Here is a 22,794-nt window from a genome sequence, read left to right as displayed (position 1 = left end):
AAAAGGATGAAAAAATCTTTGAGTAACTATGATTATCTGTTATTCTGCTCTTTCTTCATATATAAGCAGTCATTGTATATACATGTAATATTACTGTATACATACATGCAGAAATTATCTGCTCACAGCAAGCCTCTCTCTTATTCTGACTATTCTTTTGCTGTTCCTGTTTTCAAACTTTTGCAGTTTACCATATCTACCAGTAGGATTCTCTGTAACGGGACATTTCTACCTGTGATAATGGCCACATTGATCTAAATAGCTAACTTAACCTAAACTCAACTGGAATTTTTCTCTCATACACATTAGAATAGCTTCTTATAGGATAAAGCAACCTACTTGCCATTTGTGATGAAAAACAATTAGAGTCCTATGAATTTTAGTCTTGTATTAACTGCACACTTTGATTTTCATTTTAACATTGAATGTCAGGTTTGAATATCAAATGGACAAAAAACAACTTTTGTGTGAACTTAAAAGAAATGATCTATTTTTAAGACAATAACCTATTTAACTCTTCATTGTTTACTTGTGATATGTTCTCTTTCTACAGGTTTGCCTTTGTAATCTGAAAATATTACTGCCAATATTCCTTATATTCTATATAACAACAAATGCTCTGAATAGTACAAAATAGTTATCAAACAAGTAATTTTAAAGATTTTAGCCATAGGTAAGTTTTGTATTAAAAGTTTGTCTAGAATTAAAATGGTAACAAATCTGATCATGTATCACTAAATAACTAACATCTCAGATCGATTGCTAAATAACTAAATTGATTGATAACTAAATATTGTTAAAGTTATTGCAGGAGGTGTAGACTATCATGGAAACTGTAAGGCAAACCTCAAAGTTCCAATGACAAAAGGAAGTATCTAAATTACTCCAAAAGATTATCTTCTAACTTGACTTGGTTAGCCATTAATTTGGATAAAAAAATATTTTCTCCTTTCTCAGTTTATTTTTCAAGGAGTTATGGGAAATCTGAAGCAGAAACTAGTACAACCTCTGTTCTTTCCCTGATGGAGTGTCTCTAACTCCTGACATAGACTATTTTTATTCAGAGCAAACACTTCTAAACGTATGGAGTTGGGTGAGGTGAAGTTTAAGGACTTTCAGCTGACTTGCTAAATTTAAGGACAGACCAAATCAGATTAGAAGATCTTTGGGTTAAAAGCCCCATCCAGAATGAACAATAGTTTATCAGAGGCAAAGTGGTGCCCATGAATGATATCCAAATATTTTCTTCAGTCTGTTGCTGGAGGAATTGCTAAATTTGTCCAGGATCTGCTTAAATCATAGTGTGTGCAAACTACCTTATCAACTCAAATGTTCAGTGAGCAGCTTGCCTCCTTTATAGCAGATTTCTCCCTGACAAAATGAAATAACAGCAGATAAAAAGTTTACTTCTTATAAAAGCAGTGGAAGAAAGTAAGCAGAAATTACAGTATTTGGACTTGAGCAGCTGGGTACAGTTTATATCTTCCTCTATTATACTTGTGTTTTGGAACAAAAAGCATAGAAATACTTCTAACATTGCAAATGCATACATTATACATATGCATCTAAAGATACAACATAATGCAGGGAGTGAGTAGAGTAAGGAGCCTCTGCTTATGAGTTAATCTAAAACATTAATGAAAGCAAGTTTTGCAGAATTAATTTAAGTAACTTGAGGTCTGGTAATTTTTAATCCTGTATCTGAACATAAAGAAAACAATTTTTGTAACAAGATTTCAAATGCATTTATTTCTCAGAACCTTACAAAGATTTGGAGTTGCATCATATCCCAATATGTCAAGGTCAAATACAGCTTTTCATCAGGGTTTATCAAGGAATTCACTCACAGGCCACATGCCTACCTCCGTTAGATAAACCACAAAGTCTTGAGTGTATACCAAGAGTTTGGAAAATGTAATATATTTCATATATTACATCTGACATTCTCTCATTTATGAGAATGTGTCAATACAGTTAGATAATTATGATTCCAGATTACTCATACAAGTTCCATTTCTGAAATTAAGGTATCACAATAACATTAGATACTCATCAATGTGAGCATCTGTAACATAATACCTGTGTTGTTTTTTTTCTCAGCTATTTCACTTCACTTTATTTCTGAGATGGAAAGGTAAGATACCTTTAATCAATTTTCTTGATACACAGCAAGAAAGACCAGAGTCCAATTCTACATCATTTCTTTATGTTTTTCTTTGTCTCTTAGGAAATGTCTTTGCACACAGAAAGAAACTTTTGCATCTTAATATACAAAAGGAGTGCTGCTGTCTGATGAACACACTGTGCCTCTCCTTTGCTGTCTTCATTGCTTTACCATGGGCAATCCTTACCCTAAAATGCTACAGAGCCTCAAATTCTGATTGATGAGATAATAGAAAATTCAAGGTAGGAGGTGGTGATCCACAATTAGACTGTTAGAAGAGAATTCAAAAATAAGAGATTCTGAGATAAAACTTCCCAAAGACTGATGCAGTCTGGAGGAATTAGCCTCATGCCCAGGCAAATACTACATGACTAGTACTAATTATTCTACTTGATGCATTGCCCAAGACACACTTGGACATCTTTTCAAGAACTGCAATATGAAAAATTATCTAAAACAAAGTATAGAAGCAAAACCTCAGTGATTTTTACACAGTGACACAGTCACTTAGCAACACAATGAACCAAAATAACAGAACACTCTTGGCTAGTTGTGGGCACCTTTTACAGGTTGGCCAAGGTTAATGGGGACTTCTGCTGGTTAAATAATTAAATCTTTCTAATGGCTCATGGGCAGAAAACGGCACTGCTTTAATGGCAGGAAATCTGTAAATCAGTTATTCTTGCCTTCCTGTTGTGGACCATTTTTCCTGTGTACTATAGAGCTTTTGCATAGGTGAATTATTTACCTCAAAGGCAAGAGGAATTAGACACACTTCCTTCTAAAGCAGGTACTCAGCAGATTCCACAAACTTCTTACAGTACCGTGGATATTCTTAACAGTTCTCAGATATAAAGATTATGACTACAGAATAAAGAACAATAATGTTCTGAAGTCATCCAACAAGAATGACATAACAGCATAATTATTCCATACAAAAAAAAAAAAAATAATAATAATAATATTTTCCTACGTACTCAGCTGACAGGTTATTAAAAATACAGATTGGAAAAAAAAATCTTAGATTTTTGGTTTTGAACATGACTTTAGAGAAGGCTGAGAAGTCCTGAGGAGGTGGGTTAATTTCTGCTGGTTTTGGCAGGTTCCAATTTTCCTCATTTTCTATAGCTGCCGTAGCCTCTGACTACGGAGCCTGTGGCCTGTGTTCAGACCATGCTGCTGGTAAAGGTTGTATAAACAATGCACAGTCAACATGTATTTTGTTTTCTTCTGAACAGTTCTCAGAATTGAACGTATTACAAATTTCATACAACCATCCTGCCACTGTAAATCTAAGTCCTAGCATCTGAGAGTGCTACATGAAACACAAGAGAACTGGAACTGAATTTGTAAATCACTTATGAATTGTATGGAGAAAGCACACAGAAAGGCTGTCAGAAAGCCATACCAGAGGTACAGTAAATGAGAATGATAATTTTTATCATGTTATTTCTTATTCCAAATCACTTTCTGGACTTCTCCATTCAAAATTGTTTTCTGTGTTTGTGCAAGTTGGGATATAAATAGCCAGCACAGAGACTGAAGCCATAAGCTACACAAGTGTTTCCAAGCATTTTTACTCTTGAAAAGCCTTCAGTCTAGATCATCTCTTGTGGTAAAACCAAATATTAACAGCTAAATAATGTTAGAAAAAATCCAGGAAGTTGCAGAATGGGATGGTAATGATTTAGCCCATGAAAACCTTTTCTTGAAATCACTCTGAAACCATGTCCCAACACAGAGCTACAGGGAAAAAAGGGGGGAAAACTGGATTATCCACTGCCATGAAATCTAGTGTGAAGTTCTCTCTGCTTGTCATTACTTACAATCTGTCAATAATGGTAATATTATTAATAACAACATTAACACTTGGATTAACACATTGTTAATATTTTAATTTTTTAATAACATGCAGTAAAATATGCAGAATGAGATAAAGCTACTGCTACTGAAAAATTCTTAATTCTCCCCAGAATAAAATTACTTTGTGTGTGTGTGTGTTTAAGTTATTAAGGGAGAGACCGGGTTCTCAGTTTACCTCTCATTTAAATGCTATAAGTTTGAACATGCATTACACTAAACTACACTCCTGCCTCAGAGGTACTTGGGACATATGATGCTATTCTCCACCTCTCAAGATTTATCTCATTAACTTTGGCAGAAAATAGTCTTAAATCTCAGAAATTCACAACAAGAGAGGCTGAGCACTGAAAACCATGCCATGCCAATTCCTGATTCAAACAGACTGCACAGTAAATTCATCATTCTCATAACATTGTCCAGGGTATATTTTATATTACAGTATCAGCAGACTTCATACTTCCTTCTCCACAATCAAGCTGTTAGACCTTGCTAGATGGATAACAAAATGCATTCTTCACAGCACAGTTGATTTATGTCACAACAGTTGTTTTACTTCTGTATTTCCATGCATTTCAGTGTTTTAATTTGTTTCAAAATGACCCAGAGAAATGCCAGAAAAGGATTTTAAAAAAATAAAAATCTACCAACTTCTCATACGTGACTATACCAACTGAAACTCCAGAAGTATGTTTTATAGGTGCTTAGCTAAATGTTTCTGTTGGAGACTAACAAAGGATAAACTCATCCAGACTTCATAAGTTTATTCATTTCTGCTCATGAATGATTTCAAATTAGGGAGTTATTGCAGGGTTAATTAAGGATCACTGAAACTGGTAGCCGTGAAGGGTTGCTATCATGACCTTTTATTTCAGTTAGTTGAAAGTCTTTATGTCTCTTTATAGATTCAGATAGCTGAAAAGAGAGTTACCTTAAACTAGACATAGCATTCCTGCTGCTTCCAACCAAAGACACAAGGAAAGTACTTCTGATTAAAGACATTCTGAGCTATAGTTTTGTGAAAACAGGCAGAAAGATGAAAGATTCAGAAACAAAAGGCATCAAGGAAGTAGCAGACACTGAAGTCTGCTTCAATAACATGACCCTTGAGAAGAGGTAAAAGAAAATTTGGGGGCTAGGTTGTAACAAGAGAATAAGAGGAAAAATTGTACACAAAACTATCAGAGAAACTGTTCTTGAGATGTTCTCAGTCAGATTACACCACAGATTGCAATAGCTTTTCCAGTTGTCATGACTTACTTGAACAACTTGTAAGTCTGGTGTTTTGATTAAACAACATAGATCCAAAGGAGATCCCTACCGAATCTCCATGACTGCAGATCAAGCAATGGAAGTTCTGCTTTTGGTAATTCATCCAGTTCTCCCGTAGAGTAACTAAGGACTTACAGATTCCTGACTTTCAACTCTCCAGTCGAATCCAGAGAATACAACAAAATACTACTTCAATGGTTATGAAATAAATATATAAAACAAGACAAATCTGGGTCCTGGGGAGTGAATACATTATTCAGAGCAATCACAAGCCATTTTTTCTGTTGTGTTAGTAGTGTACAAGGCGTGGTATGAGAGAATCCATGCAAGTTTTTTGACAAGTAAAATTTGCCTACTTCTTTTATTAAAGCAATTTTATTTATTATCTATTTAAATAATAGATCATGAAAGAAGCAAGTAATAATTTGCTAATTGAAAATTGGAAGCTCGTGGCTTACATTGGCTGCTCACTACAGTTCAGTCCAACTTTGCTACCATATGAGACAGACATAAAAAACAGATCTAGTCATACAGATTCCATTGCAGTTCAGGATTAAAAGTATAGATGCCTAATAAAGTTACCTTAATCCCTTTAATTAAGTTTCTAGAAATCCTACATTGAAGCATTTGTTGTCCATGGGCTGGTAAAATATCACTTACGATTGACATTTTGAAACATTTTGTGTATATTCTCTGTGTATTTTAAATGTAATTAATATACACACTTACTGAAGACATCATTAGATATTTAAAATAATTTATTTTCTGAGTTGACATACCTACTTAAAGATACAAGGCTTGTGTTTAGTAAAAAGAGAAGGCTAACTACCATAGCTCCCTGAAATAATAAGCAGCATAATGGGTTTAAATTTGAATGTGTGAGATTCAACCTTGAAAACAAGTATGCTGCCAAAAAAGCTCATAAACACTTCATAGAGTTTTCAGTGTGATAACAGATCTGTCTCTGCAACTCTCTGACCTGTCCAGGCATATGTTAATCTGTTATATCTAAGTTACTAACGGCACAAGACCCCTGACTAATTGACATTGGTGTGAACAGATTGTCATCTTATACCTCTTAAACAGGGAGTTTCAGAATGATGACACTTGAGGTTTTTGAATATAAAGCTCAATCTTGTACTTACACTTCTGGTCAGGGTTCATATTTGAGCCTAATGGTTCTTGTTGATGATGCTGTTTTATAGAAAATAGGTAGCTGGAGTCCACAAATATCTTTACAATAAATAAAGTACATGCAAGGAATAACTATAAATATCATAAGGTTGCACAAAGGTGATGAAATACATGTACATTTACCACAATCACTGTGCAATTATAGACCTTACATTTGTCTTATATTTAATTTTGCACAGGAGTGAGTCTGAGTCTATCTAGGCCCACAATATTATTTCACACAGGTGACATAAATTACTAACATTCTTCCATCTTTTCCTTTCATACCATTTTCAGTTGTGTAAGAGTGATAGAACTTCATGTTTTGAGCCCTAAAGGGATATTTTAACTATTTTTGAAAGACATTTTTACCTTTAAAAACATGACCAATTAAAAAATTAACAAAGTAACAAATTAAGCAGCAGACTTAAGATGTTGACTAAGCCTTTTTGGTTTATGAGCATGACATGCTATAAGCAGTGACATACTAAGGGACTTAGTACAGAGCAAGAAACATGATACTCCTGAAGACTATTCTTTCTCTCATTACTTCGCTGTTCTGGGTTTGGTTTTACAGACCAAGACCAACATCTTTAGGAAAAATAATCAGATAGGAAAGAACCTCTGAGATCTTCCTACCTAACCAAAGATTAGTGTATATACAATTTAGTCAGTACTTATTTCAATATATACTTCTAATGCTACCAGCTCTCTCTCACTACATTTCAATCTCATGTGACTACATTCTCAAATATTTGCCTTAAAGCTATTATGTCTTTGTTTCAAGCATGGCTTTACAATAGTCTCAGGCTTGGGAATTTGGATCCACTAAAAAAAGGAAAAAATATACTCCATTATATTATGTGATCTGAACATCCTTTTTCCAGCAAGCTGCTCTTAGATGAATTTTGTTCTGACAAAACAGACATCAATAGTAATAAAACAAAGGTTTATACCAGAGGATTGCTCTACCGTCTAAAAAATAAATAAATTAAAACAATCTCTGTTGCTTTCCCACTGAGTTTATTTTTTTTCCAAGAAATCAACATAATTTTGTCTATACCTGAATAAAATAGTTAAGTGAGCTCATTTGTTTTCACTCACCTTCTGAAACCACCAGTTATGGTAACTAAAGCATCTGGTAGAAACGTGCACACAGTATTCTTGACAATCAAGCTTACTGCATCTGCTTCTGCTTTAGATACAAAGCTAACAAGGTCCTCATAGTAGAGAAACCCTGGAAATCAAAGGTAAAAAAGTGCTGATCACTCTGTGGAATCATTAAAATCTACATACTATTATGTAAGCCCAGTGTGAAATATAAAGCCACGCTTCACCAGGAAGTCAAATCACTCAGTTTGTACTAAGGACAAGAGAACCCTAACTAGCAGCAAGAAATGCCTGACCTTGAACCTGAAACTATAGATATGTTTTAGGGCACATTATGCAAAGAAATATATTTTGATTCATCTTATTCAGAAGTCTTTTCCTTCCTCCCCATCATTCCTGGAGTCAGCCTCTTGCTTTGGCTATGGAGGAATAACAGGCAGGAGACAGCTTCTTACTTTCCTCATCTTTGTCATTATGATTTATAAGAACAGCTGTTAAAATTTAAAATCATAGTAGTCAAGGTAGTAGTAATACATGTTTTCACTTGCTGAGAACTTGTCTCAGGAACCTGAATTACTCTCACTTCCCTATTAGTCCCCAACAATTGGGATTCTGAATGTTCTGCTTTAAAGGGAAGTCTTGAAGTCTTCCTGAAATGGGGGTTTATCCAAGCAAGGGGCTCAGAGTTTATGAAATATCCCAGCTTTCTTTACACCTGATCACAAACCTAATTCAGAATCTAAGGATTCTAAAGTGATATAAAATACAAGGATTTAGTACAAAAATAAAGTTACATGATTTTAATGTCATGTTATATTATCTCCTTTTCTTAATGTATAGTATAGCTTTCTTAAAATGAGTTCTTTTACTTTCTGAAATTGCACACAAAAAAATCTGTGGGGAAGCAACATTGTTCATTTTATCATGTTTAAAACTTTGAAGTTAAGATGTGCCAGGATTGTGGAGGTAATTTTGCAAGCAATTTATTATATACTTGATTTATTACTAGAGTAGGGCTGCCTTGAACAAGATAGGTCTCCTCTGAAAAGTAGTTCTGGGTTTTCCTAATGTTGGAAGTTTTTTTCGCAGACTGTGCATTAATGACTCATCAATAATTTTGTGTATAAAAGTGGATTTCATTGGATATCTGTGTAGGTATTTTTAAAAGTACACATTAATTGCTGTTGAATTACACCATTTTAGAGTGCCCTGTTACATCAAATATTATTTTAACCTAACAATATAACATTCCAAAGGTGCTGCAGCAAGAAAATAGATTTATAAGTGAACTGTGCTGCCACTGCCTCCTCTTCTGATTCTGTTTTAAAGTTCTCAGACCACAGAGATACTGAGTTTTTAATGGGACTTGCACCTTACCTGCTCTCTGCATTTTTGACAGCTTCAAGGTCTTGTCAGCTTTTACCTCTTCCAGAGTTCGTAAACCCATTCTGAACCATTTTTCAGATGTCTTCACTCCCACTCCAAAGACTGAAGTAAACTGCTAAGGTCAGTAGAAGAACACATATTTCAGTATTGTTTTCTAAAAGAACGGTAAATTAATAATAAGTCAAGGTGGTTTCCCAGTGGAAATACTGGACAGAATTTATCTTATATTGAAGATAAAGAATAGCATATTGCATATATGCAGATACAGCTTCATTTCTTTGCATAGTGATATTCAGCAGACAATTGTTTTGATATGTGAGCTGTTCTCATTAAAGTGAAATCTAGAAAATAATATGGTAGAATGCCCAGCATCTTTGCATGATTTAGTTAAACGCACACTTTCAACAAAGGTTTGAAATAAGGGTAGTATCCTTTGTTTTTACTGCAAATATAAGAAAATAAAATATTTTACAATATTTTAGGTAGCTGAAGTCCCTCACAAAAATTTCATAGAACAAGAGATGTCTCAACACAGCCTGATTTGACTAAAATTATAGTTTTGTATTTTATGCATTAGAAGCTCTCGGTTGTATACATGATGTTGGTGTCACTGCACTCTGGAGAGGTGGGGTAACTGGGAACCCTCCAGCACTGAGGGCAGTGTCTCAATAGCACACAGAAACAGATGGTAAATGTATAAAGGCTATAAACATATAAAACATATTAAAAAAAAAATTTACACTACATTCTATAAAACACATATGTTTGCAGGTTGCGTCAACCATTATTCTCCAAAATGGAATTCGATTTCAAGTACAAATGGAGAGATCATTTCTGGTTGCTTGAATATTATAAACAGTCTCAAAGTACGTCAGTACTGAGCCAAACTAAAATCCTATCAGTCTTATTTGGAGTACAGATTTCACTATTCTGCCCATAGAGGGAAAAATAAATAAATAAATAAATAAAAATCTACCACCCCAAAGTTTTAGTATGGTCATATCCCATTAATTCCAAAGTCATTTTTTAAACTTATTCCCCAAGAAAAGTTGTAAAACAAAAATGTCACAGATGTAAGCATTATTCATTGGATCAATATCACAGATGAACAGTAATATGAAAGCAAGAGGAAAAACCTTGATGCATGCCCAAAAGCACGTTCTTCATCTTCACTTTGTCAATACAGAAGCTCTCAATAGTTTCATTGTGCTTTTATGGAATTCACTGAGTAGCTATTTATGATGCAAATAATTGACATTTTCCACTGAATCTACAACCTCTGAATTCCAACCATGCTATTTTGTGCTTTTCTAGTGAAATTAATTCCTTGAAAATAATCAAGATTAAAAAAAAATGAAAATCTTCAATAATATTAAATAGGAATTATCCTACATTTGCATATAATGGATGAAATTACCTATCTTTGTTTGAAACATGGGCATTTATGAAAGAATGATTTTAAATACTTTGATTACTATCTTTTAATGTTTCTGCTGGTGCTGCATTTTCAAAAGGATCTATTACTGGATATAGAACTATTCCAAGAAATTCAATTAATGTGGGGATAGAGAACTAAAGAAAATTGATTTTATGTCATTGTCTAAATTCATGGAGGCGGTGGGGGGTAATCTTCCATAATAAAATCCATGATTATTCAGTAGATTCATAGATGTCAATTTGAAGACACTGTAAGAGTGCAGTGCGTAACAGGCCTAATTCTTCAATTCTGGACACAAACATTGCTCATTTTCATCTGGTAAAAGTGAATTATATCAACTTTTCCTCTCAAGCACTTCCATAAGGAGCAAACCTAACCATGTAATTCATGTACCCTACATGTAAAACATAGACCATGTAATTTATTTCAGTGGTTTGATAATTGTGACACTGTGACCTCTGGTGATCTTTAAAGTCATGATGAGTGATTTGCACTCATATCGAGACACTGCCCTCAGTGCAGAATTAAAGAGCTGCAGGGTTCCCAGTTACCCCACCTCTCCAGAGTGCTGTGACACCAGCATCATGTATACAACCGAGAGCTTCTAATGCATAAAATACAAAATTATAATTTTAGTCAAATCAGGCTGTGTTGAGACATCTCTTGTTCTATGAAATTTTTGTGAGGGACTTCAGCTACCAGAACCAAGTGAAACACTAAAATTTAGGAATTTGCTAATATTATGGGATTCTTCTTCACTTACCTGAAGACACACAAAAAAATGTTGTAAAGGACAGGCTACAGCCAGTTTAGCCAAAATGTTGAAGTTGGGCTCAACTAAAAAAAGATCCACATTGCTTTGTTGTAATTTGGAATGTGAAACATTGCATAAAGCATACTGGCCATAATTTCACTGATAGGTTTTATTCTAATATTCTTAAACTCTGAAACTCTTAAAATATTCTTAAACTCTGAAACATAATATTCAATTGTTGGTCCTCAATTTTTACTACCGTTAATAAGTAAGTCTGGTTCCCGAATCCTGCTACATATGTGAATCTACACCTCTTTTCTGAACATTGTTACAGACAATATCAACAAACATCTCTGAACATCCTTTTATACCAGTATTATGATTCTGAGAGAATGGAAGTGCCTTTGAATAGCTCAAGTAAAACTGAATAAAATGGGGGAAATTAAAGAGTCTCATTCCTTTTACTCTGATTTATTTTTTTCAGAAAACACGGATTATTTTTAGAGGTTAAACCTGCAGATAAAATTGAAAATATATATTTCTAATATATATTTTTCCAGTGGAGAATCACTGAATATTTAGGAAATTGAAACTGCAGTATTTATCTTCCAGATTCCCTGTAACTATGCAGAAATTTGATCATGAATCTCAACCTACAATACACGTAACAAAGAAACATCTCTTTCTTTTGCCTCACACAAAAGAGAATTAAAATAGTCATCTTCTTCACTCAGTATTTTCTTAATAAATGGCATAGTGTTATAACAACAGGCTAAAATAGGGATAAAAACAAAGGCAAAAATAAACATTAGGTTAAACTTACTGCAAAGACTATGCATTACAATAGTTTTATGGAAAAAGAGATCATTTAGTTCTAGCTTAAGAGCAGCTGCATATACATCATGCTAATTAGAAAGGTAGCTGATTTCACCATTATTCACCATTATTATACTTTCTTTCCCTTTGTATTTACTCAAGATCTTTTCTTTCTTTATACTTGGTGTTCTTTTACTGTAAAATAGATAGTCATGTCTAAGCCCTACTAAACAGAGGGTAATATACTCTATTTTAAATAAACAGCAACAAATCACAAAAGATTTACCTTAAATGATTTGTATCGTTCATCATTTAACACATCTTTAGCTCTAGAACTCTCTCCATCTTCAATAATCTCCTAAACAAATAAGAATGTTATTTTTAAAATCAAGATTACAGTAAGATATAGTAAAGTCATCTAATGGAAAATCTTATCAACATGTAAAAACATTGAGAGCATCCTTAGTGAGCACATCATTATATTCCAACAGGATTAAATTCTGCAATCCTTTTTTCACAGAAATTACTGAAGGATAAAGGAGAAACTGGGACCACACAATGAATTTCACAGTACTTATTTACTCATATATTTTTTCAAGGATGCAGTAGAAACTGGGACCATTGAATATATTTCACAGTACTTATTTACTCATAAATTCACAGCCAGAAAATTTATTTATCATAAGCTATCAATGATCTGTCCTGAAAATTAAATTTTGTTGCTAGAGTTTACTTCTCTTAAAAGTTAGAACATTTTTAAGACCAGATATATTTTTCATGAGTTAATAGTTCCTCCAATCTCTCTGATAAAAAGAAAAAAAAAAAAAAAAAAAAAAAAAAAGAGAGAGAGAGCAAAGCAAAACAAACAAGAAAAACATAAATTTATTCTACTTTCTGTGGAACCGTAGAACCATAATTGAATTCCCAGTCCTCAGGTAGTATGTACAAAGAGCTCTTCAGAGGCTACATTCTTAACCGGTGGAGTAAGGCAAAACAGGAGCCAGAGTGAATCAAAACACCCAGCAATGACCTCTGCAGACAGTGGAGACACTCAGATCAGCTGCCTGCTGGAATAACAGTACCTGAGATGTGGAGTCCTGAAAAGGCCAATAATTAAAGAACAATGCAGGCAATACTCAAAGTCCCAATAAGAATGTAAAGTTCATGCTTCACCTAGGTAAAATGCTCTGCTATTCACAGCAAGGTGGGATTTAACATTAAAGTGCTAAAATTTACCAGTTTGGTAAAAATAGTATTTCCAATAAGGCATTCAAGTGAGAAAAGTGATGTTGCCAAGGTAGAAGATGTCACATGAGCAAAATTATTACCAGTTAAACTACCACATCCAGATCAGAGTGAGTCTTTAAAAATGGCGCACAACAATCACAATCTATTATTTATTTAATGGTATTTATTCATGAAATAACTTCATTCATAAGGGAAACTCATAAGTTCAGTTTCCAAGCTTTATGTTACTATGAAAGGCTTCCAGAAATCATTGCATTCTTAGTAACAAGGATGATATATTGTTATTGAAGGAAATGCATAAGGGTGTGTAAATACACACCAAATATCTATACTGCAGTCTGTGATCTCTAAAAGTAGATCTGTAAAAGAATTAATTGGATAAGAATTTAGAGGTATGTTACCTCAATAACATCTCTGACTTGATCTCCCATGCAGGGCAACCCTTGTATATCTTTCATTCTGGTTACTGGAAATGGAAGACATTTCAGCACAGAAGCTGCTCTCAGAAATTCTAGACAAAATACTTCATTTTCTTTGAATTCATAATTTTCAGCCATTATTTCAAAGGCATCCTGGGAGAAGGGAGAAAGGGGATACAAAAAAAGTTAGTAAAAGCTTAAAGTATTCAGTATATTCCTTAAGGATTACTTCGTATAGTAATTCAAGATTTCTTTGTGATATTGTGAAAAGACAAGAGTTCCTCACATGAACTCAGCATCACTATCTAACCACTTAAAATTTCTCAGATATCATAAAAATTATATTTTAGAGTCAAATATAAGAAAAGATTTTGATTTAGGAAAAATTCAAAATTTAAAATCTTTTGTGAGATAAACTTTCCATATTCCATGCAGATCTAATAAAACAATGTGAAATAACAACCTAACTTTTACAATTAGGCACAAATGCAAGCAATCCAACACATCTTCATTTTCAAGTGCAATCAAGTAGGAGTCTGTGGTGACACTAGTAAACCACTTTTTCGAACTCGTAGCCATTCTTCTATTTAGTAATGTAAGGAACAAACCCACTTTTTCCTCACACTTTTCAGCGGTGTGACCTATGCAAAGAGGAAAACCTTTTATTTGTGGATCTTCAACTATCCATGGGCTGCTTTACTATAGATATTGCACTCAACTGTACTTGAAGATTGCCAGTAGAATTTTTATTTATTTATTTATTTATTTATTTATTTATTTTAACTATCCAGAAGTCTTTTATGAAGTTTTGGAGCCTCTCTACCTACCCCACCACCACCACACCACCATCCTTCCAACTATGTGTGTGTATATATATATATATATATATATATACACACATACATACATACACATACATATATACATATATACAACTATGTGTATAAATATATACCAAGCACTTTTAGAAATGAAATGAACAGATCATATGGTGGTGGAGAGGAGAGAGCTTTTTGGTTCCCTTGTGAGGAATACCGTGTTTCAAGAGAAAATAAATGTACTGTGCATGTGTGTGAGAATAACATGTAACACAAGAACTTCTGAAGGCTTCCAGCTGATTAGAAGCTGGAAATCTGAGTCCTTAATGAAGCCTTGCACAAAACCTCAAAAATTTTGAGGTTTTAAAGGCTGCAAAATTAAGTGGTTTCTTCTGAGATTTTCAGAGTACACCATCTCCAGAAGACACGTTGACTGTTCAAAGTATTTATCTAAAATGCATCCTGCACCTGGCTGTTAAGTATGCCCTTATGTACCACTCCAATGGTACAGGACAGGCTAGGTACAACCATAAAAAAATATGATCAGTAAGCCTTGCAAAGCTCCTGCACTGCATAGGGTCTTGCATCCCTGCAGGAGATCCCATTTCTTCCTCATCAGTCTCTCAAGAGCAGCTGCCTGATCCCAGCCTTGAAAAGGCGATACGTCCTGCTATATTTATGAGTTGTTGTATATCCTCCCTGTCTTCCAGCTTACTTCTGTTTCTTCTTTGACCCATGAGACATTACAAAATAATAAAGAGCTGGCTCTCAGTGTGCATCTGCCTGCAATTACACTTCACTGAGTTATAGTTCAAGTGTCTCTTCAGAAATGTTTTAAGAATAAGGTTACATAATTACCCTGTAATACAGATACCAAAAGATAGCAAATGACTTACTAAACTAATGACTACAATGGATGGTAGAAGGGAAAAAATTAAGCAGATTTTCCTATGCTCAGTGTTTATGGGAACAATGTTCATATTGAGGCTAGATTTTGTTTCATTTCTGATTAAGTCCATCTTTATATAATTTAAACAAAAACAACAACAACAACATTTTGCTTTTTTTTTCTTTGCATTAATGTGCTTTATATTGAAAGATAAAGCCACATAACCTACAGTACTTTCACTTTCTAGTTATTATATGTATAATACTTCCAGGTGAGCTGGAGTAAGTTCCTCCCTCACTAACCGAGGTGACGGCAGACCCAGTGAAATGGTTCCATCATTACCTCCACAGAACTGAGAACAACATCTGTCATCCCGCACTGAAGGAATACAGCCCGATTTATACAACAAAAACACACTTGAGCTACAATCCTTTAGATCATTAAACATGAAGAACTTTTACAGAGTGAATGTAGATTACTTCCATATTACATTTAATTCAGTTTAGTCAGTTCTAGAAAAATAAATCATCTGATACATTGTTCAGATTATAAACTTTATGGTCTCGTTGAATCAAAATGAAAGACTTAATCAAAATCTTGAAGTAAATATCTCTACTAACCGTAGGATTTTCAAAGTTTTTATCTCAAATAAAAACCTGAGATCTCAACTGGATTGGTATCTCTTTAAAAGAAATACATACCTTAGATGAACAAAAATACTTCAGTTTCTCCTTTTTTTTTTTCTGTGCTACTGTATTAATGCATTCTGCATCTTCACATCTGTAGAAAATGTTATCAGAATACTGAAGCAGACGTTTATTCAAGGTTTACTTTCCCTTTTAGGGTCGTTTGTTTTCACTGTTCTCTGGTTCTTTCTTTACTCACAGTTAATATGTAGTCAACTAGCAGTACCTTCTGCATCTAATTTATCAGCTCCTCTGTGTGATATCCGTTAATATTGCTATAAGCCATTAATGCAAAAGTTGATCTATTCTGGAGCCCATCTGTTGAAAGAGCTTTATTTTCTTTCCTCCTCTAGGATAGGAAATCCCAGACAAACCAGTTTATCTTCAAGGAATAGCTCATACATAAGTTCTATTTTGTTGGATTGGTTCTCAAAGACTTCCCTGAAGCAAATAGAGTCCTGGTTTCTGAGTGAACACTTGCTTATTAAGACCCTTAAGGAAATAATCAAGTCTTTGAGAGTTAGGGATTATTAAGTAATTAATCTCTGAGGATCTCTGTCCATCTCACCAAAGGAATCCACCCCTTAACTGAATACTTATTTATCAGCTATTTATCAGCTTAGTAAGTGCTGAGCCATTTTCATAACAAATCATGAAAGACCTCTTTGAGATAGAGAGCTGTTTAGCAAGATGCTTGATCTGGAAGTTTCTGCCACTATCTACATTCAGCTAGCCCTCTGGAATAAGGAATTGAAGGGGTCAGATGTTTCCTCCTCTTTCTTTTTTTTTTTGGGGGGGGGGGGGGGGGGGGAGGGGGAGGGGGAGGGATGGGCCTTGGAAGATGGGTTCCTCCAAGTTCTTTTTGTTCTTTAGCAGCTTCAAAGATCCTTTCCTACCATTTAGGAAAATTAAGATATTACTTTTTGCTTTAAGTGATGTTTACATTTCCAGTCACAAAATTGTGATTACCTTTCCCTTCTTTTTTCTTTTCCTCTCTTTGCAACAAATGTACATGAATGCTCAAAAAAGAAGGGTTTGGTAATAAATATCTAAGTGCAGCTTAACCCTAACAGAATTAATCAGGAGACAGAACCAAAAAGTTATAGGTGTTCTAAAATAATCTATACAAATGCATAGAAAACAATTCTTGTAAGTACCTGCTCAGCAGGAAGTAGTAATGACAGACTAGAAAAGTCATCTTGATTAGAAAGCTCAAAAAGTCTAGGAAAGTTTCTTCTCAATCCCAATAGGAGGCTGCTCCTGTGGGCATTTAAATAGACTTATTCTACACTGAAGAATAAACCATCAGGATAAACATGTCTGTATATACCAGTACCACTGCTGATTTAGAGAGGCACTAGCCCCCTTCTACTGGTGGGTGGGCAATTTTCAGAAAAGATATGTCACCATCATTACTGGAAAATGCAATCACATGTAGCATTTTACTCAGAGACTGTTGACAGTCAATGAGAAAATATAATCAAGGCATTTTTGTCATTCTAGTTTGCATTATTCAGTGTTTTCCTGCCTTTGCAGAGTTCATTAAGCCATTTTAAATAAACAGTTAAATAGTATTGAATATGTATTTTTCCCCATACAAAACACTGCCTGCAAATACAGCAATTAATTACAAATCTGCCTTTTTACATGAAACTGCTTTTAACATTCTTTTTGATAAAATCTTTCTGCTTTAAGAAAAAGAAAGCAACTGATTTCCAAGTGGAGTTGCAGTCTATTCAGTCTTATAGTCTATACTGGATAATATTCCAGAGGAGAAAAGCACGTGACACTCATATTAGCTGAGAAAAAGCTTGCAGTCTATAAATCACTGGTAAAATCTATTTACAGCGATATAAAAACGAAAGTTACTGACCCCTACATTATTCTAAACCTTGGTACTTTATACATTAAGCACCTTTCCGACTTCTTTATCAGTTAGATGAATACACAGATTGCCTGTTTCAAAGATACTGGTGCAACAGGAAACTATGTTTCTAAGATTTCCAACGTGTGGGATTTTAATTCTCTCCTGAGTATTCTGCAGAGGCTACTTTAATTAAATGTGAAAGATAGCTGGGCTACACTTCAGCTCTTTATTTTATTTTTTAAACCTTTTTACTGAAAATTTTCCATCTCTGCCTGAAACCGTGGAATGTGCACTGGTGAGACAAGGGCTGTGGAAATATTTGAGGATGGAATAGGCTTCAAGATCCAAGCTGGTCAGATGCAAAACCACACAGAGATTTTGATGAATTATGTTAAAAATAATGAATGGGCTGACAGAAATTGTGAGACTTATTCAACATTTGGTATTTAAGACTTAATATAAATAAAATAACAAGAACAAAAAAAAAATACAAGTAATCATCTTGCACAGGTAAAAATGTACTCTAAAATATTAAATTACAAATGCTAAAAATCACACTCAGATCCGTTCCCCTACTACTTGCAAAAGTCTTTAATAACCTGTCTAAAATTTTGCAAGAACAGAAATTTCCAATATTAAAGTGGAATATATAATAAGATAGGTATTTTGAGAAAATATTTTAAATCTAATTTATTTTGCAAGGAAAGCATTACGACTTCTTGCACAGGACACTTGTCTTATTTCCATGCCTCTATCCACTGTTCTGCCATATGACCTTGGAAAGCTGCTTCAAATCTCCTTGCCATCTTTCATTTGCTGTCTGCTAGGGCTGTGAACCCTCCAGGGCATGAATTGTCTTTTACAATGTGCAGCATCTCTTATAAAAAAAAAAAAAAAAAAAAGTCTCTGTCTTACTTGAGCCTGTAAATGCTACTGCTACACAAATTAAAAAATAACAATACCACACTTCTGTAGAGGTGAACTTAACCTGCCAAAGAGCAAAAGTTTAAAGTGTGCTTAAAAATAAATAAGTAAATAAGGAGAAATCCCATATGATTCAAGGACTATTATATTGAGAACAATTTGATATAAATTGCTTTTCTTCTCAATCACTGTTTTACACTCCAGGTTTATTTAGTACATTGTAAATCTGAGGGATGGCTTCTAGTTATCATAACATTACTGTTGCTAGTATTTGGTGTCTATTAAAAACTGACTAAAGTGATTTTTAAAAGATTTTGAATAAAGAATCCATTCAAATAATGTTGTTCTCACTTTCACCAGTATAAATCTTAATTTCAAGAGTCAATGGAAAGAGACACAGTGTGCGCATACATACCTTTTATATACACAGAGACAAAATACTTCCAAGTTTTTATTTCAAGGAGGATTAAGGAATTTGAGTCAACCTGTAGAATTGACTAAAGGGATTTCCAGCTAAATAATCTATTTTTGGTCAATCTGATATTTTTTTTTTCCTGATTTTTTGGTATTTGAACTGAACAGAAAAAAAAAACAAAAACAATACTCACCCAGTGCCCATGATTTTATCATGTCACGTTATAACAGTTGGAGAAACAAAGTCACTGAGAGATGGAGAATAACAGTAATAGCATAATGTGCATCTTAATGTGCATGATCTTAGAGTCATTGTACACACATGTGCTAGAAATAAATGTTAACTCCAGCTGCTCGTCATATTAATCAACAGCAACAGGTTCAATTCTTACAACAGAGTAGCACTCTTGAGAAGTTTGCTTTTTTTTCACATAATATGAAAGAAAAGAGGACATTTGTGAGAAAAAAAAATTGCTGATAGAGCACAACAATGCAGATAGGTTGTCAATCATGTAACACTGCCCTTGAGCAGAAAAAATTGTACAGTGTAATGAGAAACAAAATGTTAAAGTATATTACCCTTTTTAATATGGTCAAACAAAGCAGCATAGGATTGATGAAAACATGCAAATTTGGGTTGCCAAGAAGTGCAGGTATTCTATCTGTATTTTAGGAAGAAGCCTCCCACTTACCTTAAAAAATGAGAAGAGTTTCTCCTTAGATCAAGCCACTAGTTCATTTTGGATAGCTATACTCTTTACATACATTTAAAAAAATTTGCAAATTTAATGTATTGTCCGGAGATTTTTTAAACTATGTCAGTAAGACAGTACCTGTTACTTAGAGTATGTATTCAGTTCATGGCTTTCTCCCTACAGACCTCCCAAGTTCATCATAAAATTAAAGTTGAGGTTCTCCTGAGGTCTGATTTAAAACGGAATAAAAATAAGGGCTTGAGCCACTGACAGAACTCATTTCTTTAGCTACAAAAAGAGAAAATAAAAGAGGGATTTTTTTTTTCTCTAACAGAGTGGAAAGGAAACCAGGCATCTTTCCCATGTTAAGCATTCACATTCTCATTACCATGAGTAACAGCCAAAGTAGAGTAACACTCAGTAGCATTAGCAATAAGCCTTAGAATCACAGAAGCATTTGCCTCTGACTTAATTTGTTTCTTCTGTAAGAATTAAATTGTATTTTCCTCACAGAAGAATGTATTTCTGAATTTTATTGCAGTCTGGTATTAATATTCAAATCTAACCGTCCCTCTCGGGTAAAACAGAATGACTCCATTTATTTTACCACATGAAAACACAATGGAGCCCCCAAGTGTATATTTTTAGTGGGAGAGGGGGAGGATGGCCATCTATTTATATCTATATGGAGGATGGCTATCTATTTATATCTAGATATCTATTTATAAGTGAGGCAAAGAATAATATTGTAATAGCATTACCAAAAAAAAATAGCATTAATGTTTAAGACAAACATAAAATAAACATGTTAATGTACAGGCTCTGGTAAAATGATTTACCCCTTTGTTTTGCATCTTTACTCATCTGAACAGCTACATTTCAACTGTTAGAGTCCAGGCTACACATTCAGGTGCACTCCTGAATCATCCAAATCACTAATGCCATGGCAGTAGTTCTCAACCTGTGAATCATGAGGCCACAGTATGTGACGCACAGTGATCCAAAGACTACATGAGGACCCCACAAGTCTGAACTGCTTACATTCCTCCTTTGTAAGCTGCCACATAATGCCACTGTTTCATCCTTGGCATGTAATTTGACATACTCAATCTATTAATACAAACAACTGGACCTCCTGAGCTACTCGAGCCTCAGAAAAATAAATGGGGGGAGGGGGTGATTTGCCCCACAGTGAACATATTCATGAAAACACATCTGCACCATTTATGCCAACCCTGCTTTGGTTTCTTCTATGATGTAAAATTGATTTGTTGTAACTTTCTGTACATTATTTCCTGGATCTTACACAATAATGGAAACATGGAACAGCTGAACACAGAGGCTGTGTTTAGCATGCACTAAACCACCACATTGTCCTCATGATATCTCATCGAATATCTCTGCCATTTGATTTTCATAAATGGCTTTTCTTCATAATATATATATATAGAACAGAATCCAAGATTCAAACTGATCACTAATTACAGTTATTATCTCAAAAAATCAAGTCTCCAGCAGTGTCTCTCACAAGAAGCTAGCACATTCACAGCCTCATTGTCTTCACGTCACTACTACATTAGCAACTGTTCTCTTGCTCTTATGAAGAGAGAAAAAGATGTCAAAAGTTAACTACTATGCTATTTTAAACACAGATACTACACATTCAGAAGAGGAATTTGATACAGGGTACCAGGGCAAAGCCCAGTAAAAGGAAGAACCAATGAGTTCACCCAAGAATGCATAAGCACATAATAGCTCTGTGCCCCTCTAATAGGCAAGATCAAAACCCCGGTATTTTCAAGCTAAGCAAAGAAAATAGAAAATCTGTAAGAAAAAGGAACAACTCTGTCTCACACAATAAAGTTGTTATAACAAAATACTATCATCAAAACATAATTCAGGATGGATTGGACCTCATTTTCAGGATGTACAGCATCGAGCCAGGGAAAATCTGTCATTTAATGGTTGGCTGCCCACAGCATGCACAAGTGAATTATACCAATGCTTCAGTGCATTTGCTAAGTGCTTTCACTGAAAAATCTGTTGGAACACTTTTATTCAAGAACATGAATTACAGGTTTAATACAAGACCCACAGAACAGCAAAAAATGAAAGTCAGACTCCCATGACATTATGCAGACAAACTGGCAGGTCTCTAAGGAATGGGCTGACTCTTGCAGTCCATAAACACCAAAGCCTTTAACTGTCACTGCAAGCTTTGGTTGTGAGGAAAAAGACCAACAGCCCTAAGGAGTTACATTATGACTTTCAAGATGCAGATGCTAGACAGCTAGACAGACTCATATGCATTATCAGTTTGTCCAGTGCCAGCTCCAGAAATAAAATACAGCATAAAGTAAGAGCAATTTCTCCCAAAGTAGGAGGATGAAAAACTGACACCTTTGTCACCACAAAACCTAATTTCTACCCAGACCCAGAAATGTTTGATGTATAGGAGAACAGAAGGGAGTCTCAAACTGCACTGCTTCTAATGTGTTTAGCTCAATTCATTTATCAAATACAAGTTGTTGTCTGACATTAAGGCTGCTGCAATGATAAACCTGGAAGTAATTGAGGATCTGCCTCTCTGTTGAAACATAGGTATAACAGGAAGCACTCAATAAATATTTTGCTGTTATCATGGTTTTCCACTGAAGTTTGAACTGAATCTTGTACTATATTCAGTAATTCAACAGTTTAAAGACAAACTATATATTCAAAAAAGTTATAGTACTCATTGTCTGAAAATGGAAAAATACTGTTAGAATTTGCAAGAGATTAGATATTTAAAAAAAATAATAATTTTAAAACATATCTTTAAAAAAAGGCAATACATTTTTCTGGATCTTTTTGTGGCCAAT

At 34.3% G+C, this 22,794-nt stretch overlaps 1 protein-coding gene across 15 annotated transcripts in view; it reads right to left on the bottom strand.

Moving 5' to 3' along the window:
* DNTT (DNA nucleotidylexotransferase) overlaps positions 1–22,794 on the bottom strand; it is a 180,036-nt gene that overhangs the window by 72,540 nt on the left and 84,702 nt on the right. For 14 of the 15 annotated variants that reach the window (XM_068688151.1, XM_068688146.1, XM_068688143.1 and 11 more), the window contains 4 exons: positions 13,623–13,793; positions 12,260–12,331; positions 8,957–9,080; positions 7,574–7,706 (listed from right to left, as the gene is read on the bottom strand). In XM_068688151.1, coding sequence (XP_068544252.1) covers positions 7,574–7,706; positions 8,957–9,080; positions 12,260–12,331; positions 13,623–13,793 — 500 coding nt within the window. The remainder of the gene's footprint in view (positions 1–7,573; positions 7,707–8,956; positions 9,081–12,259; positions 12,332–13,622; positions 13,794–22,794) is intronic. The other variant, XM_068688140.1, reaches the window with a different exon arrangement.

This window comes from Anas acuta, chromosome 7 (assembly GCF_963932015.1).
Source record: "Anas acuta chromosome 7, bAnaAcu1.1, whole genome shotgun sequence".
Taxonomy (NCBI): Eukaryota; Metazoa; Chordata; class Aves; order Anseriformes; family Anatidae; genus Anas; species Anas acuta.
Note: the sequence above shows the minus strand (reverse complement) of the source record. Positions and strands in the feature narration are given on the sequence as shown.